Raw genomic sequence first — 24,165 nt, 5'->3', positions numbered from 1 at the left:
GGTGTCTTTATGGACGCTCTCTGTTGCACGCTGCCGCCAACGGTGAGGAGCTTTGAACAGCTGCGTCTTTGTCCGATGGGAGTCATTTCCAGGAAGCAGAGATCCAGTCAGAGTCTGGGCTCTAAACATTTCACCTCGAGGGGTGATTCACTCAGGCAGAGCCACCGACGGTGTGTCCACTGCCCGCAGTTCTGACTGTCTCTCAAGCAATGTAAAACAGCGCTGTCATTTCCAGTTTAATATGCAGAGGAGTCTCAAAGGCATGTTAATTTGGGCTTTTATAAAATGAACAGCCCCCCCAAGACTGTCCTCGTGTGTGTGTGTGTGTGTGTGTGTGTGCTGAGTTCATCCTAGCAGTGCAGGTCACCTACAAGTCGGCGCTCGCTATGGACGAACAAGCTATCCCACATCCAAGCTCACAGATTGTCGTAGGATGAGTAGACTCTCTGCTTATTGTTGGTTAAATATGTATTAATGGTAGACTTGACTGTTATTGTAGCTTCACAAAAATACAAGACAAAAAAATGACTTGGGCTCAGTTTGGCTCCAAGGTGTCATTAATCTAGTAATCACATTTCCAATATTAGGAAGAGGAAATTTCTGCTATTAGTAGATAGTCCTCTATTAAGTATTAATGGTTCTTGATGACTTACTGTTAGCCATTATCTGGATGAATATAATGAATGTAACTGAACATCTCTTTAACCCTTTAGCTTTCTAAGCGAATGAGAGAAAAAAAAAATATATAGAGAGAGAGAGAGAGGACAGAACAATCTGCTCTCCTTCCCCTCAGTTTGTTTTCCCCCATTCAAGGTTTTCTGTCCCATGATGCAGCAGTGAATTTGGTCCCAGGGCCGCAGTGACACATTTCAGCTCTGCTCATTCAGCTGCCGGCTGATGGCAGTTCAGTAACATTGTACACCGAAACACAGTCACGTACATCAACTCTGTCTCAGTGCTGCCTGAGTCCTGCCCGGTAACAAACCATAAATGTGAACACACACACACACAGTGTACTGTATTGTCCACAGAAGGAGCACACTGAGATCAATGCACATCTTTTCTCCAGACACCTTGGGGCATTAGCAGTGTTCATCTATCAAGCGAGAATGAAGCTGTGCCAAAGGGCAGACTTCTGCTAATACCTGCCTGGAGGGCTCAGACACATCAGGCCTTTTTTTAAATGGGTAAGGCTTTAAATCTGACGAATGTTAGGAGTGTCTGTCATAGCTGATAAAGTCGTGCCCTCCAAACTCTTGTTTGACACTCAAACGTCTGAGACACTTCAGGGGGTGACTGCAGGTGAGTCGTCGCTCTTTCTCTCACCATAGCAACTGCTACTGGCTGCAGCTGAAAATCAGGGCAAGGGTTTCATACTTTTGGCCATTATTAAAGTCAGTTATAACATTAAACTCATCAACTTCATTGCTGAGATTTTGGGACTTGGCAAGACATGGTTTAACAACAGAGTCCTTTAGTGCGAGGACCACGAGTGAACATCCTGTTTAAACATACCAGTTTTATCTAAATTATTATTATCTAAACCAGCTTTGAAATACAATAGATTATTATTACAGGCATTTTTCACATGTTTATCCTTGTTTTCTGGTTTTATAATTGGATAACACTGAGATTTCTTAAAGATTGAGTATAAGTGTTCTTGTCAATTCACAGTATTTTTAACCCTCACGGTCAACTCTGCAGTCATATAACCGTACCTTTCATCCCGTACAACTTGAGCCTGGTAGTAGTAAATGCTCATGCGGTTTTAGACCAATCAAATTTCTGGGCTGTTAGAGAGGTAAGGAGCGCCTCATGATGGATGTAGGTGATACAATATTTTTCCCACTGAAAGAAGTAATTAGTATAGAGGACGTCAGAATTTGCCCTTTGGTTCGGTAAGTGTGCCATACTAACCCTAATGCTAAAAAACAATGAACAAAATCAAAGAAACACACAAATCATAGATATTTAAAACATTTAAGGGCTTGAACCAACACTATGAAGACGTCCCGTGTTGTTGGTGTTTTGATCCTTTAAGACTGCCATCCCTTCACTTCAGAAGTAGGTTAAGGGCCAACAATTGGTGAATAATTCAATCAAACAGGAATTAAACTACAAAGCTAAATTGTAAAACTGTTAAAAACTACTGTAAAAAATGTCCAGTCAGAGCTACATTCATGTAGTTCCACAGATTCTAACTGTTGGCTTATGTGACAGTCTCTCCAATTTCTTTTCCCATCAAAGATTACTTTAACCAGAGTAAACATGATTCTCCAACTTCCAAACTCTTTTTTAGTTCAGGTGTGCTATGACTGGCTCCTCCACTCTCAATTCCCATTTCTTTCTTCCTCCACGAATTGATTTTCTTCAAAATTGCAAAGCGAATGAGGGATGCACAGATTGCCACTTGCTCCTCACCTCTCTCACCCTGTACCCCTCCTACTCATCCCTCTTTCCTCCCACTTTGCGTCAAATGCACTCGCTCAAAGTTAATTTCACAAGTGTCCTTTTTACTCGTTAACTGATTACCTTGAAGTCATGAGCATACCGCTCCTTCATTCCTCGTCAAAAAACTGGTCCGTGTGGTTAGGGACCTTGAGCTGAAGCTGGTGGATGTTGAGGGTCATGTGATGGAGATAAACGGGTTGATAACCAGTAATCACTCGGTGAGCTCCTTGACTCCCAGTCTGTTAAAGTCGTGCTCAGCAGGGCGTTACATTTCATTTAGTGTAAAGACACTAAAATTTGCGCTTTATTCCTAATCAATACCGCCTAATGATTACACTGCGACCATTAAGAAAGTGAGATCACAAAAAATGATTAGGGCTTCAGCCCGAGGAGCTCATACCAGATCAATGTTGCCATGACATTCATTTCACATGTTAACTCCATCCAGTGTTTCGGCCATGTTAATGTGACATTTGTGCGAGAACCAGCGCCTCGTTCCAGTGGCCTCCAGGGAACGAGGCAGGCATGCTGGGAAAGCAAAGCGAAAGGGACGAGTTGGGGGGGGGCTTGAATTGAAGGGGTGTCACATGCAGGTGTCCCTTCATCTCCCACGTGAGGCACTTGGGAGCAGGTGGGAGTGGGTGTGTGTGTGAGGAGGTGGGGGGAGGGAGGGGGTGATGCCAAGAAATCCTCCCCATTATGAGGAAGAAAAAAATATCTTCAGCCAGATATTAAAAAGATAACCAAACATAAATCAATCAGAGGGGAAAATTATATTTTCTCTCTCACACGTCCTGTGCTGCTTCCTCTCCGTCTCTCTCTCTCTCTCTACCTGCTTAACTCTACAGTGTGTGTGTGAGAGTGTGTGTGTGTGTGTGTGTGTGTGTGTGTGTGTGTGTGTGTGTGTGTGTGTGTGTGTGTGTGTGCATGTGTGTGCATGTGTGTGTGTGTGTGTACATAATGTCCGTGTTAGACAGAAAGAAGCTTTAAAAAAGTGTTTGTGCCATAGGACCTGTAATGTATGAAATTAAATATGTATTTATACTCAGTCATTATGAATATAATTACATACAGCACAGTATTATAACAGATATATCTATGAATGTACAAATGACGCTTCTGGCATCTTTGTTGTATTTTTCTGATTGTGATTTTCTACACAATAACCTTTTTTGAGCAGTCTTTTACCTTTCTCCATGGCAGTGTTTCAAAACTGTTTTTTGATTGTACTGGAGTGATTATAGGCTTGCATAAATCAGTTTTTTGTCCTAATGAATGTATTGACTGTATAAAGAGTATGTATTACTGTGCTGTGAGAAAGTATGCAGAAACATATTGGCTGATATCAATATTTTTGATTAAACAAATAAAGTACAGTATCTCTAAGGATTCAGATATAGTCCCGCTGATGATCTGTCTTTTTTTTTATGCACGTAAGATCACACTCTAAGCTCAAAGAAAGAGAGTCTTGACATAATTTTGAATACAAACACACACACAAACATATTTAAAGGAAATGAGGAAAATAAAAAATAAAGTAAACTTCAGCAACTTCTATTTAGCATTTTTTTTTTCGTTATTCATTCATTTCATTATTATTATTATTACTGTTGAATTTTGAAAATGTTTTGCTTTTCTGAATACTTATGAACACTTTTTAAAGATATATATTGTGAGAATGTTAAATAAAATGTATTTGGTAATGTTTTGATTTCAGGGACCAGATTCAGAAATCTAAACAATTTCCCAATAATTTATTGATTGATTTAATTTCTAAGACATCTTCTGGAAACAACCTTGTAATTTGATAATAAAAAGAGTGTTTAAATGGTACTCAGAGTCTTTTAGTTAGTGCACAGCAGGTGAGCTGAACATGCACATTAAGCTTCCAATAATATATTGATAATGAATTAATAGTGACTTGGGTTTTTTTTTCAAGGACATTCCTATTTTCTGCATAATTATTACCAAATCATTAGTTATTTCCAGGAAACTTCCAAGGAAACCATTGGAAAATTGCTGACTGTTGACTGAAACCCTTTATATTGATTATAGTAGCCCATTTATCACTCGCTGTGGCAGTAACCGCCACCTTCTAACCACCGCTAAACAAAATATTCACATGAGCTGTACAAACATCTTGGGCAGAATTTCTCTCCTGCTTATTGACATTGCAAAAGCTAATCCAAATCCAAACCCAACTGTTTGGCTATTTATACAGCCCAATATCACAAATCGCAATTTGCATCAAGGGGCTTTACAATCTGTACAGCATATAACACCCTCTGACCTTCGAACCTCGATTCGAATGAGGAAAAACTCCCCAAAAACACACAAACACAGAAGAGGACGACATTCACACACACACACACACACACACACACACACACACACACACACACTCTCACACACACACAGAGGGTCGATAGATGATCAACATGTGCACTGTGACCTGACTTTTAAGCATCCTTAAACACACTGCAGAGCTCTTACAATAGTGCTGGTTGCTTCCACCAGTGTGCTGCCGTGTGGTCACAGCATGTGTGTTTGTTATAATTCAAGGGGATACACTGTACAATGCAGTGGCAAACAGGGATTTGTTGTTCCATAGCACCAGCTCAACTGTAACAATCCAGGTGATAATCACAAGCTCAGAGAGAAAGGAGGGATTCAGCCGTGTGTGTGTGTGTGTGTGTGTGTGTGTGTGTGTGTGTGTGTGTGTGTGTGTGTGTGTGTGCCCAATTAAAGTCTTGACAGCTCAACCAACACTTTGCCCCTGTCAACTTCAGGATAAGTGAGAAACGGAGAAAAGTGCACATGAGAATAAACTCTCTCTCCACACACACACAAACACCAGAATGCTATTTTATTAATCTATAATTGGAGTAATATTGGAGTTAAAGCAACACAAGTGTTTCAGCTTTTAAACTCCCCCTGGTTACAATCAGCCAATCACAGTCATGCTCATGTTCACAGTCTACCAATCGCCAACACACAGAGCTCACGACAAGCCAATTAACACCTCTTTCACTCACACACACACACACACACACACAAAAACCCACTCCTGCCAAAAACAGCTCACTGTTAACTGACATTTCCCTGCATAAACAATACAAGTCACCAGCAGCTGAACAAAAGGATCGCTGTGTCTGTTTCACTGAGACAACCTGCGACTGGCCCCTTTCAATAAATCAACATCGTCTAAGCTGAGGTCACCGTGCTTTTCATCCACACTGTGATATAAAATAGGTCTATCTGATGAATGTCCTGTCAGCCCTCATGTGAAGCTTATGCAGCACACGAGGAGAGAAAATGAAAGAATGAAGAGAGAAAGACGGGAAGAAAACAGAGGGCGTGTGTATGTCTTCATGTGTGTGTGTGTGTGCTTACTGCCAGGTCTTACGAGTGTGTTGCTGCAGTGATAAAGATGGATGAGCCTGTCCGCGACTGCTGTGATTGTGCTGCTGCTGATTGTGAGTGTGTGTGTGCGCACATGCAAAGATGTACTTATTTATTTATTTTGGACCTCGGGCTGGTGTGTGCATTTTGGAGTGAAAGAAAAAAAAAAAACGTGAATAAAAGATGTAAAAGAGTATGTAAAAATATTACATCCTCTGAGCGTCACTGCGAGAATAGAACATTTCTAAATCAAGTCAAGGCTTTTTATTATATATGTCTGCCAATACCCAAAGCAGGGACTATAAATCATGCAATGTAGGGACAATATTATGCAGATTTTTACTCCAACTAAACACTAGAACTGCTCTTCTTGCAGCTTTACTCTCATACAGATAACATCGATTCAGTTCCTGCTCAATTCAACATGAACTAAAAGATCTGTTTCAAATGTATCCGCTGACATCCAATCAGTAAGTGACGACAAAAAGTTTAAAATAATCACATCCTGTCACCCTGTTTCACCCTGTTTCGCTGTCTATCTCTCACTCATATTTCTGTATCATATTCATATGGTGCTGTGAAAATATAAATTGTCTTCTATTTTCAAGCAGCACAGTTCTTAATTAGGGGGTTGTCAAATTAAGATTAATGATGGCTGAATTCCATTTAGCTGCTTCAGTTTCAGGGTCCTGGTATTGTACATGTTGTGCTTTACAGGGACACTTGAATACAACAGAGCCATCATTAATGTTCTTAGACAAAATGTCTGCTGTGAAAAAGATCTATTAAGAGAGCTTGTGTTTTAAAAGAATGTCATATCTTCTATAAATGTAGGGTATTAATTAAGTCGTCTGGCCACGTTTTAACAGTAGGGACAGTAGTTTTCTCCTGTCTTCTTCTTTTTTTTCTGTGATGAGTAAGTCATGTTTTCCTGAGCTGTAGTGATATTAGCCGAGGATCTGGATCTAGATCAGAGCTTCCCATGTTGACAGAAAACTATCTGTGTGTGTGTAAGATGTGATACAAGCCATTTAGGAGCCTCTAATTACCCGCCAAAAAAATCCTCTGTACTCTTGTCTGTTTGATAGCTCTGAGGCTTGACTTTTACCCTCATGAAGCTGCAAACCTGCAGGTCCATAAAGACCCCTCGATTCTTAGTGAGATGAGAAGTGCTAGCAAGCCTTTCGCATTACATCACAGTTATTTGATTTCATGCTACCGTAACATCACAAATTTCCTTAATGGATCTTCAGCAAAGAACTTTTAAAATGGAGTCTGAGCAGAAGCCAGAGAGGATATTTTTAAGACAATTTATGGATTCAAATAAAGTTCCAGGATTACGATGATTATCATTTATATGCCGGGGCAAAATAATTTGCTCTTGCAGACTTTACTGCGGCACAAGATCCTTCAGTTGCAGATGAAACACTTTTTAGCTTTGTGTTTTTTCAGCATGAGCTCAGCCCGTCTGCACTTGCTTTTAATGGTGCATCCACTCAACCTTGAGGAGGCATTATGAGGAGTGTTTAAATCACAAACTGCTAATGTGAAATATGGTATATCTACAAAGAGGTGGACACTATAACCGCCTGTGTAATGTAATGCAATCTAATACAATGACCCTGCAAAAACTACTACAATGCAAATATTAACACGTAGGGGTTCCAGCACATTGGTGTTCCTGATATTTTCTTCACAAAAGGTTGATTTCATTGCAGAGCTGTTGTATTGGATTGCATTATATTGTTGTTATGTCCGCCCTGTATCTGTCTGTGATGTAGGTGACTGTGTCTACAACTGCTCCAGGCTCTCTCCTAAATACTCAACTCCATCTTCTTTACTGAGCAATAACTGCTATCATCTTTTGTATAGTCAGACCAAGTGTTTGAGATTGGAAACAAATAAATACATAAATGAGATACAACATAAAAAGGGCAGCACTCTGTCTTGTGACTCAACTGATGAGGTTCAAGTTCCTCACACAGAAAAGTGCAGAAATATTACCAACAATTGATTTTCAAGCAAGACTCAGCATGCGCAGATCATTGACTGATACGGCAGGAGACGTTAGGAACAAAAATATAAAATTACAGTCACAAGTGTGTCACACCTGAGCCTCTTTCTGCCTAGGACTGCAGCTGGTGGAAAATCACGCCTTCAGAGTGACAAAATTATACTCTGGGGTGATGAAGCGTCAAAGCAGCTCTTTAACCAGAGGTTTGTATTCAGGGACACTGTGGATTGAAGTGGCACAGGCAAACAGGCTTCTTTCAGTGTTGTTCCAGGAGTTAAAGCGCAAAATCCTGTTAAACCCCAAACTCCTGCTGTGCAGTCAAACATGGTTCAATCCCACAGAAATATATTTTATTTTTATTCTAGTGGGGATCTCAAAGTTTCCAAAGAATATTTCACTCAATGTAAACATCATATAGCTTCAATAAAGAGCAGATACAGAATAGATAAAGTGTGTGATGATGTCAAAGAGTGTGAAATAAGATGATTTTCCAACCTTAAAGCTCCTGAAAACCTATTTTCTTACACACAAGTTACAACATTTATTTTGATGGTGCCTTGTGGAGTTTTAAACAAACAGAAGTTCTATTCAATTAATTTGAGAAAACAGGTAGAAAAACACCTTTGTGCTACTTCAACAAACAAACAAACCTGCTGAGCTCCTCCCCTGACAATCGCAGGGTAGCTTCATGTAGCACTCATGGCTTTCCTGTGATAGAGGGATGATGAATCCATGCTAATCCCCCTTTCATCACACCTCGTCCTTCTCCCCAGCTGCCTCGCCAGTGGCTGTGAATACCTGCCTGTTTAATGTATTACCTGCCGTGCAACCCCCTCTGCTTTCATCTAGCTAACCACATCACCTTGATGTTGGAGTAGTGCTTAATTCAGGGTGGTTAGAGCATCAAAAAACAATCTGCAAGTCCAAACAACTACGGACACAAAAGATCACCTGTGAAGTTGACGCGTGCGTTTTTGTCTGTGCATTTGTGCGATTGTGTGGGTGAGATATTATGCACATGCACCTGACAAATTTGTTAATGTTTGCATCACAAAAGATTTGTTTAGTGATCAGAGGATTTTCTACCATGTGGTGCGCTGTAAGAACGCCTAGAAACCACCATGAAATGTGACAGATCCTGAGCTCTTTTTCCTGCACAAAACACACACTGCTGCACGAATTCCTCACCTCAGTTCAAAACAATCAAACAAGGTTTAATGAGCGAGTGCAGTAGCTGACGTTAAAGCTGAGACTCTCCCTGCTTTCCTCAGGGACACATTGTGAAGTGATGGAAAATACAAAAGGATGGCCGCAGGTTTAATGAGACAGAGGAACTCCTCTTGCCAGCCTTATTCATCCCCTCTCTTTACTTTCCATCTCCCCCCTCCTCTTCCTCCAGTCCAAAGGTCTCCTTCAGGTCAGACTCGCACAAAGCTGCAGCAAATAATAGATGAGGGTGTATTACTAAACCATCACCTTCCTTTAATGACAACTGCTCCTCGTTTTTATTCTATCCTTTCTCAAGAGCTGTCTCTAATTTCTGCATCAGTTTTTAGCCATCCATCTCCCTCTTTAATCAGAACTGTGTATCAAAATGCAACAAACAAATGGCAACAACAGCAATCCATCAAAACACTGGAGCCGAGAAGGAAACTGCATATCTGATGAGGAGCAGGAACAACACAATGCAACAACATTTTGCTGATCAGGTCCATTTTTCTTTGAGGTGCTGTTTTTCAAACTGTAAACCCACTGACCCAACTTTTGAACATTTCCACGCTACTTTGTTATTCGACGGTGCCTCATGGATTTTGCATCTAATTGATGGAAAAGTTTGTTTTCTGATAGACTGCAGCGGCGGTGTTGATCCATTATAATTGAATGTGGGAAACACGCTGATTAAATATTGCAAATTCAATCACTGTTCATAATGAAGTGTGTGATAAACTAAAAGCCTGATGTTGGGCTTTATCAACAGAGATGTACATTGTTCTGATAGAAACAAATAGCAACATGTGACTCCTAAAACATCACCCTTTTGTAAGTATATGGGTGCATTTATTACTTAAAGGAATAGTCGGACATTTTGGGAAATACACTTTTTTTGCCAGGTAGATGAGAAGGTTGATACCACTCTCATGTGAGGAGTGAATATGGAGGTGAATATGAAGCTAAAGCCAGCAGCCGTTAGCTTAATTAGCACAGAAACAAGAGGAAACAGCTAAAAAGGCCTGAAGCCTAACTTCTCCCATAAGCGCTGGTAGGCAGATTTTGTTATCTCTGGAGAGAGCCAGGTTAGCTATTTCCCCTGTTTCCTGCTAAGCTAAGCTAACTGGCTGAGTACTACAGACAGAGTAGTAATCTCTCTGAAAGAAAGCGGATAAGCATACTTCCCAAAATGTCGAACTTTTGCTTTAAACATACGTTATTTATTAACAATATACATCCTCCTGTGTGTTGCTGGAGGTGTGTGTGTGTGTTTGCAGTGATGCTGCTGCTGGTGAGCTTTGAGAGGTTGATGAGGGCTCTGACTCCGTCCTCTGTTGCGCCCTTTACCACCCACCAGGGAGCTCGCTTTGAGCCTCTCGCTCTCCCCAGTCGGAGGACAGGAACCGAAAATGGCCCCCTTCATCTGGCAAAATGACAACGACTGACAATGAGGACTATCCCATTTGACACAGGGCAGACTCCAAAGACATTTTGTTCTCCTGTGGCCAGCTGTTGGCCAAACACTCCTGTGCAACTTCAAAGAGAGGTGAACAAAGTCAGGGCTGGGAGGGAGGGAGGGGAGGTGGTTATTGAGACAGATAGTGTGATGGAGAGGTGTGGGTATCAAGTGTGACAAGCCAGTAGGAGAAAAAAGAAACACCAGGTCCCTCTCATTTTCTCATAAAACACATCAGACCTCGTCTGCAGCGTGTCAATGAGCGACAGACGTCCATAATGTAACACATGATATAATTTTAGAAGCCACACAAGAGGTGGACATGCTTCACGTAACATGGAACCACAGGAGATTTCTGACTACTTTATGCTCTTCGTCGCTCCTCCTTCTCACAGTGATTAGTTTTTACAATCAGCGGATGCAAATTGGAATTTGCTGACAGCCCATCAATCACATCCTGGCTGCAAAGTGTTGAGCGGCTCGGCACGTACCAGTAGACATATCGTACAATTTGCTCTCAGACACTCAGATATATCTCTGCACCGCAGGTATATGAGACATATCAAGAACTTTCTATTTTCATCTACCTTCAAGTAGGACAGCGTTTGTCTCAGGAGCCATGGAACAACTCTGTTATTCAGCTGTCTTGTTATTTAAATTTAATTTTAAACTATTGTATGGGGGCATACCTGAAACATGTTTAGTGAGCTGCAAATTTGTGTCACATGAGTCATGAGGTCAAAATGTATTTCTAATGTGAGGTTTATGGCAAAAAGAAGAGAAGAGAAGAGAAGCCTTTATTGATCCCCAGAGGGAAAATTCAGGTGTTGCAGCAGCACAAGGACAGATAAATAGAGAAATTAAAGAAAAAAAAAAATTAAGGGTATGTAAAACAAAAATAAGAGTGGAAGTAGAAGATAGAAACTATACAACAGCAATTCAAATAAGGCATGACTAACATAGTGGTGTGATTAGTTGCAGCGTACATACTCGATTTTCTTAGCTTTTTTTCCTAAATTACTGATTAATTTTAATTCTTTGAGACAAAAACGAGAGAACTTCTGATGAGGAGTTGCATGCAGCTATTGTTTTGTTTTAAGAGGTCTAAGGGTGAAGGTTGGGAAGTACTGCCAGTATAATAACTATAAAAGCAGTATGATCATTTTTAAATGGTACATACACATACAATTAGTAAGTACTATGGGATTGGGACGCAGCAGAACTGTACAATTACTGACTGTTTGACAGATGACTGTGGCCACAGGCTGTTTGCTCTCCCAGATGTTTTACAGCTGTGACAGAAGATGAAGCCTTTCACTAAAACCGCTGAGCATCCCACTGCCAGCCAGGCCTTGTCATTGAGTGTACTACATATATATGGTTTATGTTTTGCACATTCCTGCACAAAGAGTACAGCTCACTCCGATGTAACTCCTCAAGCCTTGGTTCACTGAGTTCATTGTGTTTAGCAGTCTGCAGAGGTGGATGCAGTCTCTCCTCTCTCTCACCAAATCATTCCCCTGTACTCAATACAACAGACTGTGATTAATTAGTATGGCTGGCAGCTATAAAGGGTCCAAATAAGTTGTCATCACTGGTCCCGGGGGTGTCTCTCTCTCTTTGGTGTAGTTCAGAACAGATCACACTGCCATTTCCCTCCGTGAAGACCTTGCAGTTATGGGCCCACATATATTTAATGCTATCCACAACTCAAGGGGCTGAACTTAATTTGTGGGTGGCGGTGGCAACACCAGCGATTCCTGTCTTTGATTGAGGAAGTAATCAGTGGTGGTGGTGAGGTTCAGTCATTTGATATTCCGATCAGTCTCCGTCTTCACGGAGAAATCTGGCTGTTGCCATCTAACAGCAGAAAGAGGAGAAAGTGCAGCCATTATTTTTAAAGAGCCTGTTTCAGTCTGACAGCTGTGAAGTAAAGTGGGAAACCCCCCTCTTCTGGATCTCTGGCGAAATACTGTTGTAATTTCCCTCAAAACAAACCCGTCACAACAGCAGCTCAACAATCAATCACAGTATTGAACCGTGCATGTTTATTAAAAGGGGTTGTATTATATATTTACTGAAGCTCTCTGTTACACACCAACAGGGTCCAGACTTACAGAGAAGTTACTGGCTGCTGCATGAAAAACTGCAGCGTGTTTGTATTTTTAATATGTGTGAACTTGTTTAACACAATCATTCAGAAAACCTTGTGTTCTTAATTCCTCAATCCACGTCTAAGGTCAATTTTAGTCACCCGAGAGAGAATAATAGCTTCCTTTACCTCACAAACAAATCCTTTCATAATTCATCACCTGTCCAATTAAGACAATTGGAGGTTTATGGTGCAATTAGGCAGAAGCAGAGGAGGCTGGCCATGACATCCATCATAGTTAGTGGCAGTGGTCCTTTAATGACGATCAGTAATATGCCAGAGCAGGAGGAGGAGGAGGAGGAGGAGGAGATGTGTGCTTGTATGTGTGGTAATACACCTGAGAATTAGAAGAACTGATGTAGATCTGCAATGTTTATAAGTTTCTCCGTTATCAAATCAACACAGTATATAACTGCCTTTTACTAAAAAATATATCACAATAACGTTTTGTCATAATAATAATGATAATAATAATAGTAATAATAATAAGTATTTATATAATCTATTATATCATCTAGTTTTTAGTCCCCAGAAATGCTAACATGCTATCATGTCTGACTGAACGTCGTAGCAGAAATACCTCCACATCAGAAAAAAGCTCTTTATAATGTAATTACTACCAATACTGATGGCACTGTTATTTGTTGTAATCACACTAATAATGAGTCGTACATTGTGATATAAATAACTATTATACTGACGTTAACACTTTGTTAATTTAATGAAGTGTTGCAGTTCCTCACTGTGACCACTGGAGGGCTGAGGTCAAAAATCTATTGATACCTCATAAGAATAATACTCAATCAATAATAACTGTATTAGTTTCACTTAATTATTTCCATGTATGAACACAAATAATATGATGACAGAAATGTATGAATAGACAAATATATTCTTTATTGATTTCTGATTTACTAGTTATTTAAGTCTATTTATTACCTTGTACAGCTTTTGGCTCACATTTATTTCCTCATTTATTGGGCTATTTTGTTTCGTTTTAAGCTCCCGTACTTTATCAGAGGAGATCAATCTTGCCTATTTTAGGGTGAAACTGGATATTTTATGAAATGTAAATGCAGTTTTTCCCAATAATTTAGAGAATCTGTCACATGAAATATGATATTCCACAAATAACATTGAAAGCCTCCCACAGCTCAATGACTTCCACTGCAGTGTTTGTGCTGGAACAGATTTGGTGAACAGCAGATGGCAGCAACAATACCAGCAAGCCTTTCAGAGCCTCTCTGATGAGGAATCCAGAAGAGCAAGAAGGAGGAGGAGGAAGAAGGTGTGTTTTTAAAAAGGGAGTGTTGCTGCTGTTGGAGAAACTGAGGCAACTTCAGGACTCACGTTCATATGTTGAGAGCTTCCTTCAAACCAGGTTCACTTCATTGCTCAGGTTTGTACTTTTAACTTAACTTTGTTTTCTGTTTTCAGAAAGTGATTTATGGTTCTACTTAACTTATAGCGTGTCTTCTGTTACAGTCACTGTGGCTCAATTGAATCCAGCCATCTGCAAGTTGCTGAATTAACCTATTAAGTGTGATTTCACTCAGCTTCACTCGTGTCTTCAGAGTGATCAGATGGTTGAGGAGATGCAGCACAACAACTGCACCAGCAGCAGTGCGACTGAGTTTCAGCAGCTGAGGGGAAGCTGGGATGTCCTGTTGAACCGCTTTTATGAAGACCCCAAGGTAATGTGTCGTAGGCCCTGTTCTTCAAACTTTATTTTGTGTATATTTTTGCTTTTCCATCAGAGAGGGCCGCATGTCCTCCCATCTGGCTGACAATGACAGCTGCATCGTGTCTGTCTCTCTTCAACAGGTATCACAGCTGATGAATACAAGGGTCGGGCAGTACCTCAGCAGCCACCCTGTCTTGGCTCTGACAGTGTTGCTGTTCGGCGCCATGGCTGCACTGCCTGTCGGACTCTTCCTCACTTTTGCACTTGTGACCTTTATTATGTCTGCATTGGGTTTTGTTTTCTTCGAGGGTAGGTGTGCCCATGTCAAGATCAGTCTTCTATGATACTGCACCTCTGCAAGCTTCATCTGATTGTACTTTTTACTGTTATTTCTGTGTGTGTCTGTCAGTGTTCCTGTTGTTTGTAGGAGGCTTGACTCTGCTGTGTGTTCTCTCCGGCATCGCCTTTTTCTCTGTCGTGGTTTCATCCATCTTTAATGTGTTATATTTCACCATCTCCAGCATCCTCAACCGCTATTACCCGCATCTGACAAAGGTAACGTATTGTAGAAAGCGTTATTTTATTGTATCACCGTTTGTAACATACTTGGTTCAAGTTTCAGGTAAAGCCTTACATATACAATCAATCTATTTTCATCAAAGAGATGATGTATGTATATTTAAGTTTGACACTTGGATTGGAGTGTAAAAAATTGTAATAAACTGACTATATATTGAATAGACTGACATTCACATTACATACTGTGACACTTTATCAAAGGGAGTTATTAAATGTTTTTATTTTCTCCTCTTCTCCTTTATCCCTAACAGCAAGGTAAAGTCCAGGGGAAGGAGAGCGAATGTGAAAAACTAAAGCAAACGCAGTAGCTTCGATTCTTCTTGCGAAGAAGCCCAAAATGTGTCCGGGAGCCTCAGATCAGCACTACTGAAGCTTAATGGTTGGGATTCAGAGGACCCTTGAATGTCGTCTATGGTGGCTTGAGTCTGGGATCTGCAGATGTAACAGATGCTCTAAGCACAAAGACTCCCTCATGGTTACTGTAGGTCTAAAGCATAAATAGTATTACTAAATAATTTGTCATCTTCTTTATATACGGTGCAATACATTTGAAATGTCTACAACAGCCAAAGCATGGTTTAACTAATCTTTCAACTGCCTTAATAGTCAAATACTGAAGACACATGCCAATTAGGCAAGAAAATTGCACTACAACATACTGTAACTGTTACCGGTTTATGTTTGCTGTTACCTTTTTAAAAGGATAGAATTTGTAATGCAGCTTTGAATAAATGCTCGTCAGAGTTGACATTAGTGCTGGTCTTCTGTCCAAACAGAGATGGAGAAATGTGTTGCCTTTAAAATAAAATGGATCCAAAACAAAGCTCAATACAATTTGTCGTGTTGCACACACCAATTGAGTCTAGAATAGCTTGATGTATATAAACCTACTTTATCATTGTGGTATAAGTAGAATTACAAGGAACTCTGGACGGTCTATCCTTGGTGTGTATTTTTGTTATGAGTGGCCAGAAATAATCTTAATTGGAACAAATTAAGTTTGCTAAGCATATTGTGTTCTGTATGACTGGTTTCCTTCCTCATAAAACATTTTCCAAGTATTTTAAACCCTGCATTGTTCAAAATCCAGGTTTACTTGCTAGCAGTCTTCTTCTCTTCTTTGGGGTGTGCTTCTCGTCTGTGCTTGCATGATTTCAATAATCAAACAGCAACACTGGAAGGTGATTCTCATAAAATCTTTAATGGAGGTGATAACATGCAAAAAAAATAGGTTTAAAATGACAGAGTTGATATAATGCTTTAGGAATGACCAATTTGAAAAAGTTGGAAGTTAACAAGAGCTCTTTAAATTTAATAGAAATGCACCCATTGAACACCACAATCACCCCTTCTCAATTATTGATCAGCACAATGTCAAATCTGTTTTAATTGTTCCAACTCCAGACATACAGTTAACTGAAATGTCACAACCAGTCAAAGTGCTGGAGGATTCTCGTGCCAGATACCTGCACACACACACTCGTTCTCTAAGGGGAGAGCGATCATCATTCAGTCGTTCATTATTGCTTCACTCCAACTTCATCGATTTCAACCTTTTAGTTGACAAGTCACTGTTGGAAGGTGTTCAGGAGTTTGTTGTTTGGGGTGCCATAATTAGCAGAAACAAAGTCTGTGCTCTATCTACGTCTAAAGAAATGTGATGTATAAAGCATTGTTTTAAGATTGTATGACATCTATATTAAAGCTGTAGAACAATTAATGCATTTTTGTTTCTTCAATGCAGTAAGCTGAGGAAAAAAATAAACATATGAAAACGTTTAATTTCAAATAACATTTGAAAATACTGACATCTATGACAAAAAGATTGCTGGCACTAAAGTATTTCATTTCATGGGTTACCCTCTTAAACTCAAGATTTCGAGTTCTGCTTACAAAAAGTTCCGATTTTTAGACAAGAGTTAAAATGTTGTTTTGACCAATTTTAGAAAGCAATGTTTTTACAAAATGGATGTGTGTTGGCGTGAAACTCTTGCTGTTGGTCTCTTTAAATGTTACTAAGAGAGGTTACATGTTTTACAGTATATGTATACGTTATCTAGACAAAAAGAAGTTCATAAGTAAAAAAAAAAAAGAAAAAAATACTGTGAGAAACCGGACATAATCCTCTTCAGGCACGCAGATCCATTACTCTTTATCTCACTCTTTAATAAGACTGTACATTTGTGCATTTCATTACCGAGCCAAACAAGGTACTTCTCAGAGTCGACCCTATTTGTGACATTATAAAAAAAATAAAAAACAAGCGTATACACCTCACATGTAGGAAAAAAAGCCTTTTCTCCTATTTGAACAGCAATGAAAAGAAGTTTAAGGCAAGATGCTGAACACAGAAATCCAAAGGTTGACGTGGGATGATCTTTGTTCAGCTCTGGTGTTTGTTGGCATTTACCAGTTCCATCAGCAATTATCAAGAAAACTAGTGTTTTTCCCCCCGGTAGTTGTCTCTCTGTCTCAGGCGTCTTTTGCTGTAGGTCACGAGAAGACATGACGTCATCTCCACACCCCCTGAGTCTGCTGGGAGTCTCCGTCTCCTGCACGTTTTACGCCGGCAGGCTCAGCTTCTTGCCTTTCAACACTGTGGGGTGAGATAAAAAGTGAGACAGTCAGCCAGTAAGAACCATCACTTTTCACTGCTTTGCTTTGATAGTTTGAAAAGTGCCAACTTCCATTCATGAGGAGCTTTTAAAGGGGAATTCCTTGATTTCTGTTTTGAAATAACCCCTGGTGGATACTGGTGTACAGTAGCCCTTTTCAATGAAACTTCGAGGAACTAAAGAGGATTCCCCAGGAATTAAACTAGAAACTGTCTTTTGTGCACATCCTGTTTATCCCGTGAAGATTAGGCAATTTAGATGACATAAAAAACAACATGCAGAGGTGAAAAAGGAGACTAAAAACTCCACAACTGACAACCTCCCGAGTGTATTACGTACATTTATTTCTGCTTTAAAACATAACCGCATTGAAACTTAAGTTTTATTTATCACGTTCACTCTTTTTTTTCTCTTGTTTGAACTCCAACTGTTTATGCAACATTTTTAAACATGTTAATGTGAATGATGCTGAACACAAAGTACAGTTCCTGGACCATCAGAAAGTACAACCTACAGACTTTTTGGAGGCCAGGAGAAACTATGGAAGAGGAACTGAACTTTTCAATGTTTCTGCAGTGAAAATGCAAATAAGGTTCCTACATTCCTAAAAAAGTTCCTGCAGTGGGAACAGGCTACAAGTAACAGCCACCAAATCTATAAAGAAGTTCTAACGATACATTTCCTCAACTAGGCCCCAAGAAAACGTCCGCATTGAAGTTACTGCAGAGAAATAACTGACTGTAGTATCTGACGACTTGACTTCACCCACAAGCCATTTTTTTCTAGTGTGACTAAGGAATGGAGGGAAAAAAATCCACAGTCCTGATTTCATGGGAAAAATTGATTCTAAAGTTCAGCTGATTCTAATATGCCATTCTAATAGCCAAATCAAGTGCGTACTTCAACATTTAATGTCTTTTTAGCACAAATTTCCCTTTGTGTGTTTTCTGGGCCTCATATTAGCTTCAGCTGAACTTTAAGAATGAGGTTTTGCTGGGAACAAGGACTGTGGGTTTTGCCCCCCCATCTCTTATTTCAAAGTTACTCTGGGAAGGGATCGCTTCAGGGCCAGTGTGGATGGGAGGAACGATTACATCGATCAATAACTCTTTCAACAAACCATACAGGCATGTGAGTGATGTATTAAGATCTGAGTCAGTCCTTAAAGCTTTTTATTCTAGCTGAATAAGAAAACATAACTGATCATTTAAAATCATATTTCATGTGTTAAAGTGTTAAAATTAACACTATATAAAAAATGTTGTTCCCCAGGAATTTCCTGATAATTAATCTCTTATTTCCTTAGTTTTATCTGTCTAATTTGGTGCTTATTTTATAATTTTGGTGAAACCCACCTTTGGTGACATAAAGGTAGAAGAAGTCACAGTAGAGGATAGTCTGGACCACACCGGCCACAATGGCGATCATGTCAAAGAAGCCTTCAAAGTAGAAACGCCAGATCCAGTTGAAGAGATAGAGGGCCCGATACATGCCCAGGCAGAACAGGTAGTGGGTGGTGATCGTCTCTGCCTCACCGGTCTTGCTGATCATGAAGAGCTGAGGCAGGATTGCCACCGACTCCAGGTAGATGGAGAAGGTCCACAGGATCTAAACACGGATACATTTACACTTAAATGTACATGAATACAATTCATTTTTACAAAGTACATAAAAAGGACTGCATATTCTCATGGTGGTCAGCTCTTTATCAATGAACTATGTCACACTTTGACGACAATACAGGAGGTTGAACCCACCTCTAGGAAAGAAAAGTCGTGGTTGATGAGAACAGCAAGACCCCCGACGGGAACAACCAGGAACTCCACTCTGAAACTGTCATGGTTTCCATCGTAGGTGGCCCTGAACTTCACGTAGATCAGGTAGACTGTGGCATATGCACAACCGATGTAGATCACCTGGTAAAACGACACAGAACAGCTTGTCATTGAAGGAACAGAAGAGAAATACAGGACTTGCGTGAAAGGCTACTGGTCAGAGCTGAGACACAACTGGTGTCTTACCTTCATGCATGTGTTATAGAGGGAGATGAAGGAGGAGAGCAGATCCAAGTAGCGCGTGGTGAACACTATGGCAAACAGGATTTGGCTCTTCCCAGAGATACCTTTAACAAACATATCATGCACATTTACCATTTAGGTTGAGGTATGCCACAGCCAGCAACAACTTCAGAACGGCTTCACAAGTAGTCTGGTTAAAACATGATGCTTTTCCTTATTGAACAGTGACATCTACTGGAAACATGATGGAAATGTATCTTGAAAATCAGCAATCTCAGATGCCAATCGCAAAATATTTTTCTCTTTTTTGGACTTGCTTTTGTAGTCATGAATAATTAAATTACATATATAGTGTACGCTATCTTAGTGAAAAAGTACACACTGATGGCCTCTCAGGTTGGCAGGCAAACAGGAAACAAGAAGTGTGTACAGGTTTCTCTCTGTGTCTGTATGCACTTCTGACCTGTGTCTGTGTCGGTTTCCTCCAGGTGCTCTGGTTTCCTCTCACAGTCTAAAGACAAGCAGGCAAACTCTAAATTGTCCTTAGGAGTAAGTCTTAGTCTGAGCGAATTGTTGCCTGTCTGTATATGTCAGTGCCTGTGATAGACAAGTGATTTGTCCAAAGTGTAACCCTGGTTCTCATCTAACTTATGCTGGGGATAGGCTCTAGCATACATAGGATACGCGGGTGGCGGTCCTCCAGAAGACTGACCTAATTTTTTCTCCATTGCTTACACCTGTTCTCACATTGCTCTGCAATAACTGCTTCATCCTCTCTTAGCATGTGTGGCTCTTATTCTTCCTTCTGCATGGTGAATGGTGTCCTTGAGTTTTGCCTCTGCAGTGCAAGTAAAGTCTGTCCTCTTCCCAGGGCTTCACGGTACAGAGGAGGTTTTGGGGTCCTACCAGTGCTTGGCAGCACTTTGACTTTCCTCAATAGCTCCTCTGATCCATATTCATCTTATGTGTATGTACTTTGTTTACCTAATATTGTCATTCTGTTTCTCTATAGTGTAATTTCTGTCTACTCTATACCTACACAACATCCACTGCATGCCTGTCTGTCCTGGAAGAGGGATCCCTCCACTGTTGCTTTTTACAAGTTTTTTTTCCTTTTTATCTAATTAACCCAAATCAAAGGCAACAGAGACAAAGGCAATTTTATTTGTTGTTTTAACTTAAGATATAACTACATAATATCTAGCCATGTTAACCTAAATTATACATAAACATCACCATGTCTTATTCACTACCTAACATAACCTCCTTTAACTTTGAACCTACAGTCAACCCTCCAGCTTTGCGGGCCAATCACAGCACTTCTCCTAATAACCCCTGTAGGATCTCCCACTGTGCCCTCTTGTCGCGAGAAATAAATCATTTGTCTGTGTGTTGTTCAATGTGCCGTTAACTATCAATACCTGATACATGTTTATTAGAGCTACAGAAATTAAGCATGGTGAAAAATAAAGTAACACTAGTTTAGCAGGTTAGCTACTTCCGTAGCGCCTTCTAGAACGCCACGTCAGAAGTCAGACCAAAAAAGTCGATCATCTTTTAAACCTTAAATTAACAGAGCAGGAGTCAATGGATGGGTAATGTGTCGAGAGGACAAAACCCACCGGTGAAACTGTAGCAACGAACACCCCAAAAATAATTGTGAGAAATGTTTTATTAATTTGTTCATTCATCTACTGAGCAGCACTAACTGACTACACGCTCTCCCAGCACGCCGTTTAGCTAGCATTGATACCCCACACTGGCAATCCCTACAAAGTTAGCCGATGCTATGCTATATTTGGACATTGTTGACATCAACTTCAATATTTAACCATACATTTCCAGTAAATATAGCAGTAGTAATAGGTGCAGACAACAGCTTCTCGTTGTTATCGGCAGTTAGCACCTTGACTGCTAACGCTGTTAGCTATTGACTCAAATGAATGAGTGGGAAAGGTTAGCGTGTAGCTAACGTTAGCTAGCTTGCTGGATAATAAGAGACCAAGCTAAAACGACCATTTTAACGATTAAACAAAGGCAACGTCAATCTGTAACACTAGTAAAACCATATTATAGCATATGTAATACAAAATACAGCTAGGGCTCACCTGCACATGACCTGCTTTTCCGTATTTTGAGCAGCAGGATGATGATAGCAGCCAGATGAGAGAGGTCCCCTGTCAGTCTGAAGACGTTCATTGTTGCCGAATGAAATAACAGACACAGCTAAGGAAGCTAACGCAGACGTCCCGTTTTTCCCGTAGACCGTTTGCACACTTAATGCTGTCTTTTGTGAAGGCTTTCTTCTCCCCAACTTTAGTGGCAAACCGGGGTGCGAGATTCACAGGATTGAAAATATGGCGAGAGTGCAGGTCGACGTGGAAGGGGGCGTGAGAAAACACACAGAGGGGTTTGGATTGGACTGAAATCTGACCGACAGCACGAGATGATCCGCCTACAACGACCTGCTGGAGCTGGAGTGAACACTTGTTCCTGATGGATGGGACCGGTACTTATGCAGCATTTAACTATATTTTTTATATTAGCGCTGCGTACAATGACCCCGTGTAATGTGATACATAGACACAAGTAAAACTCATGCGTTCAATATTTTACTGAAGTAGAAGTACAGGTATTGTCAGAACAATGCACTTGTTATCAAAGTACTTGTTATATTAGATCAGCAGACAAGCACTGTGTCAATAAAAACCAGAAGTATAAAAAAATATATATATACATATAATAAATAAAGATATAAAAATATGGGGAACAAAATAAATATATACACGGAAAATATAAATATGTAAATATGTGTTATAGCTATCAAATACAGTAAATGTGATGGAGTGAAAATGTACAATATTCCCTTCTGAAATGTAGTGGAGTAGAAGTAAAAAGTAATGTAAAATACTCAAGGAAATGTCTGGAAGCCTATAGGGGACTATATTAAAATAATAATGGTAAACTTAAAAATGAAAATATAATTCCACAACAGCATTATAATTTTCCAAATATGTGTGTGTGATTTGAGTAAAAATGAAAATGCAATAATCCAATTTTCACATACTTGTATGGGCGTTCTATGACCATATTAAAATGAAAATGCAAAAGCTGCTTGACATTTAATTAAAGTCGTACACTTGATATTATGAATGCCGTCCTTATCATGTCATGTTACTATAAACACACAGAAATGTTCATGGAAACCCATAGTGTTACCATTCAGCTGCAAAGGACAGGAAGAAAAAAGGGGGAAGTAAGTGTTGAGGAAGTGCAATATACCCACTTCCCATGTTGTCAACAATTTAGACAGCCTCATGCAAGGAATAATGAGATCATTCACAAGCTGTCAAGCTACAGACATGGATCGGTCGTTTTGGTTTTCTCTCCTGCTCACCTACCTGCCAGTAACAGGTAAGATGTCTTTCCTTGTCATTTATGTACGTGAGAAAATAATGTTCTCAGGGAATTCATTGTTCCACATTAATAAGAATTAGACACCACAGCCTCTGTTCAACAATAGCTCAGAGGTGTCTCTGAAACACTTTGGTCTAGAAGACACTAAATGTTATACCTGTTACCTTTCTCTGTCCGTTCCTTCCAGAAAGCATAGGGAAAGCCAAGAGCTGCTTATCACAGCCAAACAAGGTAATCTGGCACCAAACAGGACAAAGTGCTGTTCTCCCTTGTACCGTCAGTTCACATTGTTTGGCCAGAGACGTGCGTTATGAGTGGTTTTCTATCAAAGAAAACGTCCATCTTCGCCTAAACCTGCAAGACAATCCTCTCAAGTACAGCCTGGAAAACGCATCTTTACACATCAGGTCACTACATGCTAATGACAGCGGGATCTACTACTGTGCTGCATCGCGTGGAGGGCAAGCACCCAACACAGAGCATGTAGGGTTGGGTACAACTCTTGTAGTGAGGGGTAAGAGTCTTGAGAGAGAAAACTGCTTTTAAAAGGTCGGGCACTGATATTTGGATGTGTTGATTCAGACGAGACACAGACAGCTTTTCTTTTGTTTTCAGCACACGCTAAAATAATGCTGAAGAAAATTCTGTGGCCATCATTTGTCCTCTTGGCCATCTACAGCTTGGTAATAGTGACACTTACTCTAAAGAAGGTAAATCACATTTAAATGTTATGTATTGTTAAGATCTAACGGAGTGCAAATGTGCTACATGCTGATGTGAAAGGTACTTGTTCCTCTCTATTCTAGTACGGCTACAATATGAGCATCTGCAGGAGGATGCACAAAACTGGAAAGGTTCGTAGCCGAGTTTCTGATTTTCTGTTTTAATTTGTGTTTGATGTGTTACTAAATGGGGAAAAGCCAACAGAAGCAAAAAAAAAAGAGGAACAGGAACCAAAACCTCTGTAAATGACTGGCCAGAGAAGGCTCTTACAACACCACAAATGACAAAGTTCACGAAGAAATATACAAATGTCTAGGTTTCATGTTTCAATTTCTTCTTAACTTTGCGAACAGAATAACTCAACAAAAAAAACCCAATTCCGTGATGTGCTGCGAGAAATGAGCAGCAGGAGGAACTTGGAGAGAGGCAAACAAACTGTGAGCGG

At 40.1% G+C, this 24,165-nt stretch overlaps 2 protein-coding genes across 2 annotated transcripts; one reads left to right on the top strand and one right to left on the bottom strand.

The window, feature by feature from the left end:
- Positions 1–14,071: 14,071 nt before the first annotated feature.
- Positions 14,072–15,770, top strand: LOC139299946 (lipid droplet assembly factor 1-like). Its single transcript, XM_070922899.1, has 5 exons — positions 14,072–14,083; positions 14,241–14,378; positions 14,509–14,677; positions 14,778–14,923; positions 15,199–15,770. The coding sequence occupies exons 2-5, from the start codon at positions 14,268–14,270 to the stop codon at positions 15,253–15,255; spliced, it is 483 nt and encodes a 160-aa protein (XP_070779000.1). The 5' UTR covers positions 14,072–14,083; positions 14,241–14,267; the 3' UTR covers positions 15,256–15,770.
- A 375-nt stretch (positions 15,771–16,145) lies between these two features.
- Positions 16,146–21,833, bottom strand: LOC139299945 (ER lumen protein-retaining receptor 2-like). Its single transcript, XM_070922897.1, has 5 exons — positions 21,689–21,833; positions 19,584–19,684; positions 19,320–19,478; positions 18,918–19,170; positions 16,146–17,543 (listed from the first exon to the last, which is right to left on the bottom strand). The coding sequence occupies exons 1-5, from the start codon at positions 21,777–21,779 to the stop codon at positions 17,509–17,511; spliced, it is 639 nt and encodes a 212-aa protein (XP_070778998.1). The 5' UTR covers positions 21,780–21,833; the 3' UTR covers positions 16,146–17,508.
- Positions 21,834–24,165: the final 2,332 nt, after the last annotated feature.

The sequence above is a fragment of the Enoplosus armatus genome, chromosome 17, assembly GCF_043641665.1.
Source record: "Enoplosus armatus isolate fEnoArm2 chromosome 17, fEnoArm2.hap1, whole genome shotgun sequence".
In the NCBI taxonomy this organism is placed as follows: domain Eukaryota; kingdom Metazoa; phylum Chordata; class Actinopteri; order Centrarchiformes; family Enoplosidae; genus Enoplosus; species Enoplosus armatus.
This window is presented reverse-complemented; position numbering and strand designations above follow the sequence as displayed.

Coding starts and splice junctions, on each gene's coding strand:
- LOC139299946 (XM_070922899.1), top strand. CDS start 14,268: ATGGTTGAGGAGATGCAGCACAACAACTGCACCAGCAGCAGTGCGACT. Junction 14,379..14,508: donor GCTTTTATGAAGACCCCAAG/GTAATGTGTCGT, acceptor TCTCTTCAACAG/GTATCACAGCTGATGAATAC. Junction 14,678..14,777: donor GGGTTTTGTTTTCTTCGAGG/GTAGGTGTGCCC, acceptor TGTGTCTGTCAG/TGTTCCTGTTGTTTGTAGGA.
- LOC139299945 (XM_070922897.1), bottom strand. CDS start 21,779: ATGAACGTCTTCAGACTGACAGGGGACCTCTCTCATCTGGCTGCTATC. Junction 19,171..19,319: donor ACGACTTTTCTTTCCTAGAG/GTGGGTTCAACC, acceptor ATCCGTGTTTAG/ATCCTGTGGACCTTCTCCAT. Junction 17,544..18,917: donor CTACCTTTATGTCACCAAAG/GTGGGTTTCACC, acceptor CTCACCCCACAG/TGTTGAAAGGCAAGAAGCTG.